At 43.2% G+C, this 14,818-nt stretch overlaps 1 protein-coding gene and 1 long non-coding RNA gene across 2 annotated transcripts in view; one reads left to right on the plus strand and one right to left on the minus strand.

The window, feature by feature from the left end:
- The window catches only part of THBS4 (thrombospondin 4), a 45,634-nt gene extending 31,337 nt beyond the window's left edge, over positions 1–14,297 (plus strand). Inside the window, exons 10-22 of the mRNA XM_056325803.1 lie at positions 123–275; positions 1,604–1,708; positions 1,933–2,040; positions 3,518–3,677; positions 4,347–4,465; positions 5,201–5,253; positions 7,286–7,479; positions 7,766–7,944; positions 8,862–8,910; positions 9,011–9,207; positions 9,737–9,909; positions 12,019–12,158; positions 14,070–14,297. Coding sequence (XP_056181778.1) covers positions 123–275; positions 1,604–1,708; positions 1,933–2,040; positions 3,518–3,677; positions 4,347–4,465; positions 5,201–5,253; positions 7,286–7,479; positions 7,766–7,944; positions 8,862–8,910; positions 9,011–9,207; positions 9,737–9,909; positions 12,019–12,158; positions 14,070–14,131 — 1,692 coding nt within the window. The 3' untranslated portion in view covers positions 14,132–14,297. The remainder of the gene's footprint in view (positions 1–122; positions 276–1,603; positions 1,709–1,932; positions 2,041–3,517; positions 3,678–4,346; positions 4,466–5,200; positions 5,254–7,285; positions 7,480–7,765; positions 7,945–8,861; positions 8,911–9,010; positions 9,208–9,736; positions 9,910–12,018; positions 12,159–14,069) is intronic.
- Positions 1–14,818, minus strand: part of LOC130143158 (uncharacterized) — a 121,287-nt gene that overhangs the window by 46,967 nt on the left and 59,502 nt on the right. The gene's annotated exons all lie outside the window — the stretch shown is intronic.

The raw sequence follows: 14,818 nt of genomic DNA on the forward strand, positions 1-14,818 counted from the left end.
CAGTGGATGAAAAACTACACTTGCACAACATAAGCAGTGTGATATGAACCTTGCTCACAGGCTTGCTTTAAAAGAAAAGTAAGTCATGTTAAAGGCTGGCTAGTAACTTTTTGTTCTTACAGGGGTCTTACCACTGTGGCCAGTGCAAACCAGGATACACAGGAGACCAAGCCAGGGGATGCCAGGCAGAGAAGAGCTGCAGAAGTCGAGCCCTCAATCCATGCAGTGTCCATGCCCGTTGTATTGAGGAGAGGAGAGGAGAGGTGACATGTATTGTGAGTTCATAAATTCATGCATTTTTACAGTGAAAAATCGCCTTTTTTTAGTCTGAACTGACAAAGCCTTTGGGATCATTTTATACAGTTGAATGACCCAGAACAGCCACAGACATAACCAGTCTGAGTCTGTCTTGCAGTTGTTTTCTTCTTGCAGGATGTCTGTAAGGCAGTTGTACTCGTGTGCCATATTTGCTGTGTCTGTGTGATTTAGGTCTTTTGGGAATGGCTTTTGTAGACTTTCTGTAGTCTCCTCAGAAAGGGCTGTCAAGTGTCACTCCACAGAAGACATCACAAGGACAAATTCCTCTCCTGGTCCTCAGCTACACAGCTGTGAGTAGGGATCCTCCCTGCATACCCAACGTGCCTGTATTTGCGTGCTGACAGAGAGGGTATTTCTCCAAGTGAGAACACAGATTCTAGGCAGAAGTAGGCTGTACTGTGCTTTCCAGCTGCGGGAGCAGAGGAGCACCAAGTGGCATATGAACTTCCATTGTAAGAGTCTAACTGAAGTATGTTACTGTTTTTCCAGCTTGCAAATGGAAGCAAGAGACTAATCCTGTGTCCCAAATTTGGATGCTTTTGCTGGCGCCTCCTTTGGTCTCATTTTTAACTACAACTATTTCAAAGAAAAATCTAGGATATTTTAAGTCCACGCTGTAATGGAAAGATGCTTAGATACTTGTGTTGGTCAAGTCCTCATTTCAGTGGGAGGCCAGAATGTGACATGCAGGTCTATGCATGTATCTTCAGTTACAACACAAATTAGGCATAGGTTTGAAACAGTACCAATTTAATTGGCTAGGAGAAAGTTGTGTGCCAGATGCACTTGCTTTGCTGATGCAAACTAAGTAACTGTCAGCACAGTTTTCTCTTAAAACTTCCTCTAGCTGCAGATGTATTCTTGAGATACTGAAAAAAACATATTCATCCCATGTAACCATACGCCCCATACTGAGATGCTAGGTGCATATTCTGCGTAGGTTGCCTTTTTTCTTTTTCTGCATCTGTGGGAGGGGAACCAAAATTGACTCCTGACCTTTGTAAGAGAAATCTATGGCTCCCACTGAAATCATTAGGTGTTGCAGGCACACATTCCATTTAACATCAAGTCTGAGCTCTTTCTAGCTGTGCCTAGATATAGAGAACTTGAAACAAAGATTTTCTTTCCACACAGAGATGCTGAAGTGTACCTTATTGTACTTCAGTATCTGTCCATGCCTTCTGTATATTAGTGTTTTCAAGATTGATATGAGGTTTCCCTCTTGAATATTGCAACAGTGACTCATTAACCTTTTGGTAGTACTACCATGCTGTTTTATTGATAGTGTGGCATTGGCTGGGCTGGTGATGGTTATATTTGTGGAAAAGATGTTGACATTGATGGCTACCCTAATGAAGAACTCTCATGTTCTGCTGAAAACTGCAGAAAGGTAAGAAATTCTTTCTTAATCCTATAATAATTAAGAGCATAAAGGGATGAAGAGTGGAAGAAACATGACTAGATATATTAATCTTTTTTCAAGTTGCTGAATTCCTTGGGATAAATTGTATTTAATTTGATTAATTAAAACAATAATATAAAGAGTCATTCAAATTTTGAAGGCATCCAGTTTACCCATAGAACACCAGACACATCCCATTTTTTTTTGTCTAGGACAATTGTAGATTCGTCCCAAACTCTGGACAAGAAGATGCTGATGGTGATGGGATTGGAGATGCCTGTGACGACGATGCAGATGGAGATGGCATTCCCAATGAGCAGGTCAGATGTATAGGTCAGGGTGCTGGGATCTGTGCAAACATACGGATTTCATGTACTGCAATAGGCAGTGATTTTGAAATCTGGCTCACTACTCTTTGCCAAAGATTATCCCATTCCCATCACTGTCAGCAACTCTCTAAATCCTGTCTTTTTCTTTTATGTAATGCTCAATATTATAAGACCTAAAAAAGCCAGGCTATCCCACCCAGCCTTAAATCTCACCAGTGTATGCTCCATTATTATATTTTAGCATTGAATTCTAGAGTTTTTTGTTTACAGAACTTGTGTCCTTCTGTCACGCTTTCCCATAGCATGGTCTTCAGGAATATTGCTTGCACTAGTGTCTTTCTTTTTAAAAAGCAGGTTGACCTGATGTCACATTCCATAAGGGATCCAAAACCCAGATAAATTAACAGTTGTCTTGTCAATAACTTGAAAAAACTTTGAATCATGTTCTCGAAGTGGAAGAGGTTTCCATGTGGGAACTCTATTGCAGAATATATCAGAGAATAAATTCAGATGGTAAAATCTCTTTTGTGTTCACCCTGTATTCTCACATGCCCACTGTTGTTCTGCATTAAGATCTGTCTGTGGTATTGCTTAATGCACTTCCAAGAAAACAAGAACACTCTATCCAGAGTACAAATGTCCATGTTGAGCTAGGGCAGACTGATAACCAGAGAAAGTCTGGTTTAGGCTGTTTTGCCACAGAGGCCAATCCTCAACCCTAAATTCCGGTAGCTCGAAACAGCTGGGTTTGTTAATGTTCTGTAAGGAAAGACGTTAAATCCTCCTTCAACTGTAAATCTATGTTCAGGTTCAGCACCTTTGCAATCAATAACTTCTATGTCATTGCTAAGCTCTATTCTGCCTCTGCATGTGCAGGTGTGAGAGGAACTGGGTGTGCTAGGTGGGAGAGGGAAATTTACACCACTTCAAAATCAAGTTTTCTCCATGGGCCTCCTGATGGTCTTAGGGAGTCAACAACAGCTTGGCTGACAAAAACCCAAAAAGACCTGTCCCTTTTTGCATCAGAAAGACGTTTTTCCATGTTTCAGCTTTGGTTTGAGTCTCTACCAGAAGGGGGCAACAGCCTTTCACCAAGAGTATCTACAAGCCCTGTCAGGGTCTCTAAACTGCAGCTTTTGAGGGACCATGTAAGGAAGCCAGGGCGCCAGAACAGGTTACTTAACTTGGATGCGTACAAAATGAGAATCAGAACTCGAAGTTATAAATAAAACCTTATGATACTGGGTGTTTAAGTTCAGGGTTCCCACAGTGGGGTTCAAAGCAGAGCTTTGAGAGAGCCAGTGAAATCTGATCCAGAGCTAATATTAATGTAAAATCATGTTTTGTGACATTGCTCCCAGTAATAATTCTTCGTGAAAGTAGAAATAAATAAATATCAGAGTTAAAAAGTAGAAATTATGGATTTGGAGCCCAGTTCTTGTCTGATTTGGATATGTGTCTCTTGCAGGATAACTGTGTGTTGGCTCCCAATGTTAACCAGAGAAATGGTGACCAAGATATCTTTGGAGATGCTTGTGACAACTGCCGCAATGTCCTGAATAATGACCAGAGGGACACAGATGGTGATGGGAAAGGAGATGCTTGTGATGATGACATGGATGGAGATGGTTGGTAATTCTTCCCTTCCAGCTTCTCTGATGTTCTTGAAACTTGCCCAGAACATGCCATGTGTTAGATTTCCTGTCGCCAGCTGCTAAATCTTTCTTCATTAAACCTGTGTTTGGAATCCTTTTCATTTAGATTATTATATATCTTTTTAGCCTCCATTGGAAGCATTGAACACTATAACAGATAAACCAGCCCACGTTTCATGTATAAGTTAAGGTCATTGGTCATTCAGTAATTCCTTAAAGGTATGAACATGGCCCAGAGTACCCAGCTGCTGTCTGTCCCAGATGCCCAAAAGCTACATAGTGTATTATTTTCATTGTTGTAGGAGGTGTGAAAGAAGTGAAAAAATAACAGCCCTTCAAATGTAATAACAAAGATGAAACATCCCATCCTGTAAGCTGTGATATAGGAACAGGATAGAATGAATTGTGTGTAATTAATGAAGTGTGTGTGATAGCATTGAAAGCTGTTCTTTAGCAAGATATTTCTAACTTCTAATAAATTAATGGATGCACACATAAGAAGGATTTGCTATGCAGGCTTATAATGTCATTGCAAGATTAAGTAGTTGCTGAAAAGGAATAAGGTCTTTACTGTTCTTGATGTTTATGTTGTCCAATATCAAATATGGGAATTGTTTTTAACTAATATCCACTTCTTGCTAGGTATTAAGAACCTTTTGGATAATTGTCAGAGGATCCCCAACCAAGACCAGGATGACAGGGATAATGATGGTGTTGGTGATGCCTGTGACAGCTGCCCTACAATCAGCAACCCAAACCAGGTTAGTAGGCAGAAGGAAAAAATACCCTGGTTTAGGGAGAGGGACTGCTGAGGTCCAAAAAGATGCAAGAGAATGAGGCAGCACATGCAGCCACAGTGTTTATCTTTTAGCAGTAATTATTCAGGGAAGTTTTATGGAGCTTCAGACTCCTGACATGGGAGAGTGGAGCTACCAGATATATTCTTTTAGCTTGGGATGCTATTAGCACCTCTGTCCTTCCATTATCTTCTGCTGTCATGCTCTGAAATGTCAGCATGCTCCAGTCCCATGGAGTCCAAAGCCGGACTCTACACAGTGGTGTGTGTTAGTTACACTTGGTATTTTTTTTAATTAGGACAAAATCCTGGAGTCCTTATTTAGCAAAACTGTCGCTGCTCCTAGGTGAGAAGTCAGTGAGACTTTTCATATGTTTTGAATTCCAATTAGGCCACATGTGAGTAATAAAAAATGCTGGAAACTTTAGAGAAACATGGTAGATTTTTAAAGCTGCTTAAGAAATCAACCTTGGTTAGAGATGAGGGATACTTATTCACAGTAGTAGAGGAATCTTGCTTGGACTACTCATCTTGCTTGAACTATCACAAATCAAACAAAGAATTTTTTTTGTAAACCAAATGTTTTTCCATGCTTTTATTTTAATTGTATTTAATGTGGTTGTGTTTTGGTTTAGTACTGCCATGTTAATAGATGTTCTCAGCAGCTGATACTGGAACTTTCTCTGTTTCCTTTTTGCAGTCAGACATTGACAATGACCTTGTTGGAGATTCCTGTGATACCAATCAGGACAGGTATGCTGTGTTGTGGCTTTTAAGAGCAGCAGGGAAGTAAAAGAGGCTAGTCTTGAGCTGAAGCACGCTACTGATTCCTGGAGAGCTGTAATCACTCAGACTAGCCTGGATTTAATTCCAATACCTGTTCAAAGAGATGTTATTTCAGAAACCTTGTTGGTTTACTTCCCTGTAGCAGTAGTTACGGAGCCCTTCACCTGTAGCCCCATGTTCACACAGGCTTCCTGTGGAAATGACATTTAGAGTAGTTCTCTGGTTGTAAAACCCAGGGCACTGCTCAGAGCTTCTTATGAGGTAACATATTTTTTCTTTTCTTTATCTTTCTTTCATCTTTCCTTTGGTTATTTTTTTTCCCTTTCTTTTTTCTTTTCTTTTTTTTTATCTAGCAGAAATTTCACAGCTAAGGGCTGCATGCTTTTCCTTAAGAACCTAGTGTTTCAGAAACAGAATTTTATTATCAAGTGCAAAACATTTGCATATAACCCCCTTTGCTTTAGCACAGCAGGAGTGGCAGGGCTGCTTTATGGCTTTTACATGTCCTGAGCGTTCAGGGGAGCATGTCCCATGACAAGCTGCTAACGCCTGGCTGGAAGCAGCTTCTGCATAACCAGCTTTGGGGGTAGCAAGTCCTCCCCTGTGCTCTTAACTTAAAGCAAGAGGAAAGGGAAGTGATAAATCCTGTGCCTGTGCTGGCACAACATTTCACCAGCCACAGATGGCTTCAGGGTCTCACTGCAAGGCCATTGGTGGGTGCTGTTGTCTGGGAAGAGAAGCCCAGAGCCCACTGGGGAACCCACTTCCCCACCTCTGCAGGGAGCATTCCCAGTCTTGGGTCAGTAGCTGCCAAGGCCCCCAGCTGGGAGCTGTTTTACTCTTAAGAAGATATGGTCTGGTTTTTTCCTGTTTTAAAAAAGGATATAATTTTCTTTTTTTTCCTTAAACCTAACTAATGTGTTTGAAGCATTTCCTGGTAGAAATGCTGTAGCTCTGCCTGAGGTTAACCTTGCTATACATATATGTGCATGGTCATCGTTGCTTTTTGACTCAAGAATGTGCAAACACTAGTTGCTCTGACCTAAAATTAAAGCACTTTTCATGAGCAGGGAGAGATAGGTGAGAATATGTATAGCTATAAGCTGCAGCACTGCCTTAATTTGGCTGCATGTCACTTCTGCCCTGCCTGTGCTAGGCAAAAAGCTGCTGAGGCGGAACATGCCTGGTTATCGCCAGAAACACACACCTGACATCAGGCCATGTTTTTTGCACAGATGCACGGTACTGTTGGCTTGGGGAAATAATGCAGCCACCCCATAACTTCCGAAACCCTTTTCTGTAGTCTGTGTCCTTGTTTCTTGTGACTCTTCACTGCAACCAGCTGATGCAGTCATGGACTGGGTGGGTGCTTGGGAGCTACAGACTTTCTCCTCTGTTTCTTACTGTGCAGCTTCCCTGCAGGAGTGAAATGTAACAAAACCCGCTATGCAGGAGGGTGAAAGCAGTGCCTGTTTTTAAACAAGACTGATGGCAGGTTTCATGCAGAGTTTCCCATAAATTTTCACTCACATTCACACATGAACATTCATGAGCACCAAGACACTTTTGGGCAACATGTGTGACAAGGGACCTCAGCTGTTGAGCTCTTGCTATCTCAGGGGTGCCTTTTGATTGATGACACTGCACTTGTTGGATGTGCCTTACCACAGTCTTTAGGAGTGGATGTTGTTTGAGATCTTGGGCTCTGGTATTTTTTCCCACTCTATGTCACGCATCTTTTTCTTTTCCTTACCTGAGCATTTTTATAGCTCCAGGCTTAGTCTTCATCTTCCTGCCACCATATCATACAGTCTCTGTTTGTTCCTTGTCTCCTCGCTGTTCAGCTACCTGAGTGACACCAGGTCGTGGTGCCCCACTGGTCTATTTCCAGCTCTGGGCATGCTTCCATGCATTTCCCACTCAGGTACCCGTGCTGTCCCCCATGCAGAGGCAGGAGCTGATGTTGGCATGACATTTCTTTTTGTCTCTGTGCTCATAGTGACGGTGATGGGCACCAGGACAGCACAGACAATTGCCCCACCATCATTAACAGCTCCCAGCTGGACACGGATAAGGATGGGTTGGGTGACGAGTGTGATGAGGACGATGATAACGATGGCATTCCTGACCTCTTGCCCCCAGGCCCTGACAACTGCAGGCTGGTCCCCAACCCAGGGCAGGAAGATGATAATGGTAAGATGGGCCTTCAGGAGCCATTTCGGTGCTCAGGCAATACATCCTTTCTCAGGCATTACATGTGCACCAGAATCCGACAGTCACCTCATGTGCCTATGCTCATGCCAGGAGGAACCCGCAACCTGCAGGGGTCCTTTGGCCAAGACAGAGGTCCCCTCCCCAGGCACTACAGCCGTCTGACCTGAGACTCCACCTGCTTCTCAGACACACTGATCAAGTGGCTTATACAGATGTGGCTGCTTGCTGCACCATAAACCTGCTTTCACTTCTCTGATGCATTCAGGTGATGGAGTCGGGGATATCTGCGAGTCTGATTTTGACCAGGATACAGTGATTGATCGGATCGATGTGTGCCCTGAGAATGCAGAGATCACCTTGACAGACTTCAGAGCCTATCAAACAGTGGTGCTGGACCCAGAGGGGGATGCTCAAATTGATCCCAATTGGGTGGTTCTGAACCAGGTAAAAATGCATCTGGTCTTTCTTACCTGTCTGAGAAAATGCATTTAAAAACTACAGCAAAACTGTCTTTGTAATTGCTGGACCTCTGGCAAACAAGTGAAAAGTAAAAGCTGCAGGTTGGTTGACTATTCTGCAGGAGTTATAATGAAGGAACTTGCTTTTAGCATGTGATAGCTTGGGGCTTGGTGCTCCTAATAATCTAAAATTAACTACAGGATGGTCAGCTTGTTCTGGGTGGATTTCGCCACTGCCAAGAAGGCAAACAGGAGACTTTTGTGTCACCCTATTGAAATATTTCTGTAGCAAGGTTTCATGAATCTTTCCCTGAATTTGAAAGTCTGACCTGCTCTATAGCAGAACATTTACTCCTATATGGAGTCCAATCACTGTTACTTACACTAACAAATTTTAGCCTTCAGGAGGCTAATGTGTTCTGAGTCACAAGGAATGTGCAATTTATTCCCATTGCCAAAGTCTCTGCCAAGCCCACTGAGATGTATACACCTTTCTTAACCCAGTCCTGGCAGTCTGTTTAATCCCAAACTCCATGATCAAACAATATAAGCTAAGCCTAGGAAAAGCTCTCTAGCCCCTCACCCCCCTCCAGACCTCACCCTCTTTCCATCTTCCCGTCCCATCTCCAATTCTAGACAGGTTCAGTGATTTTGAGAAGACTGGGGTAGGGAGAGAAAATCCACTTATGCAGTGGGAAAAGAAAGATCCTTCCTGACTCAGGGAACACAGCAGCTGAAACATTGGTATTTGATTGTAGTTCAGAGCTAGAAGTCTTACAGACATGTTGTGAGCACATGGAGGAGACAGATGGACAGGGTGTTAGAGGGAGGCCAGAAGAGACTGCTAGGATTAGCCAGCCCAGCTCATCACACATGCTAACCACCCTGTTTTTACTCGTACAGGGCATGGAAATTGTGCAGACTATGAACAGTGATCCTGGCCTTGCTGTTGGTATGTACCCTTTTCTGAGATTCAAATTTTACAGCAGAAAACTTACAGGATATGAACTCGTTTTCTGAAGACTTTTTTTTTAACTTGTGTGTGTCCTCAGGTTACACAGCTTTTAATGGCGTTGACTTTGAGGGCACTTTTCATGTGAACACAGTGACAGATGATGACTACGCTGGCTTTATTTTTGGTTATCAAGACAGCTCAAGCTTTTACGTGGTAATGTGGAAACAGACTGAACAGACGTACTGGCAAGCAACTCCCTTCAGAGCTGTTGCAGAGCCCGGCATTCAGCTAAAGGTACCGCTCTTGGCTCCTAGCTGGGGACACAGTGGTCACCACAGCCTGGCTGTGCCATCTTGCTATGTGTTGGCTATGCCACCCTGCCATCCAGCTGCTGTGGGCTAAGCCATCATGCCATCCATTGGCCAAGCCATCACAGTGTGTGTCAGCTGTGCTGCCCAATTGCTGTTCTCTCCCTGCAACAGGTGTCAAAACTGATAAGTCAGGCATCTGCCACACAGCCCTTTTAATAGCACCATCTTTTAAGGAACTTCATCTCCAGTCTTGCCTCTGCTCATCAGCTGGAGCGTTTAGTCTCCACTCTCATTGTGGCTCTGACTGAAACTGGTCAAATTACCTCCTCCTCCTTGGCCCAGGTACTCAGTTGCTTTTCCACACAAGCAGTGGCAGCAGTTATACAAGAGAAGTAGGGGCTTATGAGCAGGATGGAGGGTGCTTCTGCAGACCTGCTGCCCATGGCAAAATGACTTAGAGCTCTGGAAGTGATATTCTCTGTGGTCAGCATTGAAAAACTGTATTTCTGCAGGCTGTGAAATCCAAGACCGGCCCTGGTGAGCACCTCCGCAACTCCCTCTGGCATACAGGGGACACCATTGACCAGGTCAGGCTGCTTTGGAAGGACCCCCGCAATGTAGGGTGGAAAGACAAAGTCTCCTACCGCTGGTTCTTGCAGCACAGACCCCAAATTGGTTATATCAGGTAAGAGAGGAAAGGATAGATGAGGTGCGTACAGATAGATGTCTGCCTAAACTGTTGCTTCTCGACATGTAAATCAGACAATGAATCTGAGAATTTATAATATGTCTGGGCTTTGCACTGATGAAACCTCATAACAGGTTAGACTTTTCAAATTCAGCCTGCAAATCTTTTCATAGGAAGTTTTGTACCATCTGGCTGTGGTTACTGTGCCCTACTCTAATAAGCCCTTTTCTGGCATTAATACCTTGTTTTGCAAGCTGCTACTGGCCACTGATCTGAAAAAGGTCTTTTAGAACATTTGTGTTGGAATTGTGATAGTTCATTTACATATTCTGGGATAACAGAATTAATAAAGGTTGTCCACTTAAAGGTAAGATCAGTAATTGTCTTGACATGATAGGTTTGAGATTACATAGTGTATATTCAGAAAGTTTGTCGAAGCTATGTAGTGCATGTTATGTATTCTTACTTTGTTGTTTGAAAAGGAAGAAAAAAAGTGATTTAAAAAAATTTCACCAGGCAGATGGAAATGTTTCATTCTGCAACATCCAAATCAGCAGGAATTATACTTGTAGATCAAGGTTGATGTTAAAATGCAGAAAATAAACTGCTCCGGCATCATCAGCTCAGGGTTTATAACCTTGTAATAGAACAGAAATACAGGTAAGTCAGTTGTTTCCAAAATACCACCACCCTGTGGTTGAGATGCAGTAACTTGATGGTATGATTATTCCACTTTTTTGGTGCAGAGTATCATCTTCAGAGGTAGTCGGAGTGAGCATGTTTGACTTCATGCTATACCGGATTAAGAACATTTACACTGTCAGTTTTTGTGTCCCAGCCACAGGGCAGTAATGACTGGATCTTAGGTGGCAACTTCTGTTTAGGCCAAGCTGTTTGTGAAGCTGCTTCGTGAGCAAGCATCTGCCTGTGGTTGCAGTCTCTCAAGCCAGCCTAATTAATGCCCCCTGCAACTGGGAAAGGTAGCAAAATTAATGTCACTAAATCCTTCAAAACCGAAAGGAAACCAGGCCTAAAGCGAACTTTTGCCAGCTCTCTGTCCCCATCTCACTGTGGTCTGTTCAGGCCAGGTGCTACAGACCTATGTGTCTAGCAGAGGTTTTCTGAGGCTTCAAGGAAGCCTAGGAAAAAGTCACTTAGAGCCAGCCTCTCCCACGGAAATCTGGAAGACAACAAGTGCTATTCATTGTACAGATACTTTTGAACTGCCTCAGCAAATCAGGAAATAAACTCAGGAACATAACAGGAATTGGGTTTGGGTTTTTTTCTCATTTTATGAAAACACACAGGGACTTTCTTTCTCTTTACCACGTGCTGTTTTCTTACATGTCAGACCAGCGGTGTCTTATCCAAAACAGGGCTTTCCAGGTTCATCATCCTCTGAGTCATTTACCCAGTACCTCAGAGGCTGAGGACTTGGTGTAGACAGTGCTGCAACAGCCCAGCTGGCTCCAGCATGGTCCTGCTCAAGCCCTCAGTACAGTGCACACGCTGGGGAGCTGGCAGGGTGCAGCTGTTCCCAGAGCGATTTGGGAATTTGCCGATGAGTTTTCTAACAAGAAGATGCCAGATCATCAAAACTGTTCCTGGAATTAAACATATTCATATTTTTAAAGAACTCTCAGTCAAGTTTAAGGTTCCAAACAGTTTGTTTGAAACTTTGCCTGTTTAAAAAATAATAAAAAAAAAAAGGTTTAGGTTCAGACTGTGTAAGACCATATCCATTTGGCCTTCTTCAGCCGATCTAGTCTGGTTCTCCCTTTCTCCTACAACTATCAACTGTGGAAACTTTCAAGAGTTAAAGCTCTTAGTCTGACTGACTACTGGAAAACACACTCCAAGCTTTTGTAGGATGTGTCAAAAACCAACCACCACCAAAACACCCTCCCTGCCCAGCTCTTGCCAGTGTGCAGCATTGCTCCAGTTGCCAGCCTACAGAGGAGCTATGTTAACTGCTTTTTCTCCCCTGGGCTAGGTGGGAGAGGATAGCATGTCTAAGACTAAAGTCACCACGGGTAACGAAATTGCTTTGGTGAATGTTGCAGCCTTGGAAAAGACCTAACAGAGCTTCTGTTTGCTTTCATGAAGGGCAAGATTTTATGAAGGCTCTGAACTAGTGGCAGACTCTGGTGTAACTATAGACACCACGATGCGTGGAGGACGGCTTGGAGTTTTCTGCTTTTCTCAGGAAAACATTATTTGGTCCAACCTGAAATATCGCTGCAATGGTAATGTTGCTGTTATGTCATTTTAGCTAACAACTAGCAAGTGACCAAGAAGAACTGGTAGTGTGGCTGTTGGATTAAGCCATTATGCACCCTTTCCTTTGCTTTTCATTTACACACTATTCACAGCTGTAAAATGCCTCCCCTGACACTGCAGCCAGACGGGAACTAACACCTCACAACTGCTCCTCCCAGAGCAGTCACTGTGCTGCAGAGACTGTGCCAGTGAAGTAATATAGCTGTCATCAGAGAATTAGAAACATTATTTACAACTAACCACGCACATGCACATGTACATGCACAATATACTGAGGCCATCATGTATACAGGATACCTTAAGCTCTGAGTAAAAAGTGAAATAAATCTGGAGAGCCAGGGGCATTGGTGTCAGTCAGGTACTTGCTGGTTGCTCCTGTCTGTGGGAGGACAAGATCATAAGATGCCTTTTATCCCTCAGAGGAATCCTTCTCAGACTGTGGGAGCATGCTGGCTCACTCTTCTTGGGGCAAGACCCTTGCAGCTTAGCCCTGATCTCCCACTACATGGAGTAACTCAAACCTTGGTCACCCAAGCAGAAGCTGATCATGTCTGGGTGTTTCTGCCCTGGCAGCAGTTCCACTGTTGAAGTGGGGTTGGAGAAGCTGCCCCCCTCTTCTCAGCATCAAACCCTACCTGACCGAGGCAGCCTTAGGAAAATAAGTTGCCAGCCAAGTTGCAACAGTTTCCTTACTTGCTTTCTGTGGATCCAAGAAGCCCAGATCAGGTCGGCAGCGGACACAGCTGCTGCATGGCCAGACCCTGGCTCTGTGGCTTGTTCTGTTGACGGACTCTGGTTCTTGGGCACTTGGTACACCTAGGCTGGCATAAACAGGGGAACTTCTAGACAGTGGTGCTTACAATTAAAAATCGTTTGCTAGGAGTCTTGAACAGTATGTGGTTTCCCAGAAAACACGTTTCAAAGCTGCCACTGAAGTTGTAGGTACTTTCCTGGCAGTGAGCAGGCAATGGCTTTGCTGCAGGTGCTGCAGTAAGTCAGTGAAATGCACTCAAAGAAGCCTCTGGAGTCCCAAAGCATTCCTGCATTTCAGTCAAGTTCCTACACTTTCAAAAAAAGCTTAAAAATAATCTTCAAGCCTCAGGAAGAGGGGTGATCAAAAAAAAGCAACAGACTTACTCCTTCTTTTCTATATACTGTATTTATACAGTTACTTCTTTTTTTCAGTTTGGTTACCTGTCCTGTCTCAGGGTGGAAATAATCAGAGCAAAGCTGAGCTTCCTTGCTGTGGCTCCATCTTTGGCTGCAGCTTTAGCTCTATGGTTAGCTCTGTGGCTGTCCAGGTAATACGTTCTGGGATCTGGCAAAGTCACACTGCAAACTCAACACTTCAAACAGAATTGTAGTTACTCTTAGGCACTGACCTGTCTCCAACTCCCTTCATCAATTTTAAAGTTTTTCTACCAGCTGCTGTTGGTCCCTGTTGATGTTTCCATACCTATTTGTGGCATGGAAAGCGATTGCAGGGAAGTTGAATTAGGGTACATGAGAAACAGAGATGCTGAAGCCACAAACGTGTCTGGGGTGCAGAACAAGGTAACCACTTTTTCTGCCTTTCTGGTCAGCGTTTATTAATAAAAAGAGGAGTAGGATCCAAAAAGTTTTCAGGTGGAAATGTAATTCAAAGATTGATAGCATTCCATTATGGGCTGGCATTGTAGCACTCGTCCTGTTAGCTTCTCTATGCTTTTCAGTGGTGCACAGCTAAAACTGAAAACACTCCCTGTTAGTTCTTAATGTGTAAACAGAAGAGAAGGCACATTACCTAAAAAAAAGGAGTAGGTGGGTAATTCATTAATTTATGTGCTCCTTGATTTTGTTAGAAGAGACTAAACTTTTGCATATTTTCTTGTTTTCAGACACTATCCCAGAGGACTTCCAAGAATTTCAAGCTCAGCAGTTTGGCGTTGGTGATATTTAAGAAGGAAAAGCAAACTAACGTTGCTATTGCAAACAATAAAACAGTGTATTTTAAATCCTTATATGATTGTTGTTATCAGACTGCACACCGCAGCTTGTTCTTATTGATGTGACAATACCAGACCCATTTTTGTATAAAAATGAAAATTAAAAGGAGACAAAATAGACTGGGGCTTCACTTGTTTTCAAATTTGCCCTAAAATCTAGGGTGCAGCATGTAATGGAGTGACACTTCCTTAAAACATTGTCAGGAAAAGTTTGAATCTATTCCCATTTTGGATTCAGTATTAAACAGGATGGGGAAGAAAGCGCAATTTTGTTTATCTGGAATGTGTCAGGAACAACATGTTTCAAGGCATGAAGTGGTTGGAAGCTGTCTGGTCAAGTCAAGAGCTTCTTTCTACATTTCCAAACCTGCCAGGAAAAAGTTGTATCTCCTTTAGAGCAGTTTAACTCATTTGGAGACTGTTACCTTTGGCAGACCCCTGCCAAGAGCCCTGCTAGATCTCCCTGCCCTCCCAACCCCAGAAAACTATGAGTAACACTACCACATCCTGTAAAAGCAAAAAAAGCTGACTGCAGGGCGTTGTAGTCACATCTTGTGACCTGCATGTGACTAAAACCAAAAGACATATGGAGATAAATGTAGAATCACCAACAGAGAGAAAATAATCTTAACTTTCACAGA

The sequence above is a fragment of the Falco biarmicus genome, chromosome Z, assembly GCF_023638135.1.
Source record: "Falco biarmicus isolate bFalBia1 chromosome Z, bFalBia1.pri, whole genome shotgun sequence".
Lineage (NCBI taxonomy): Eukaryota > Metazoa > Chordata > Aves > Falconiformes > Falconidae > Falco > Falco biarmicus.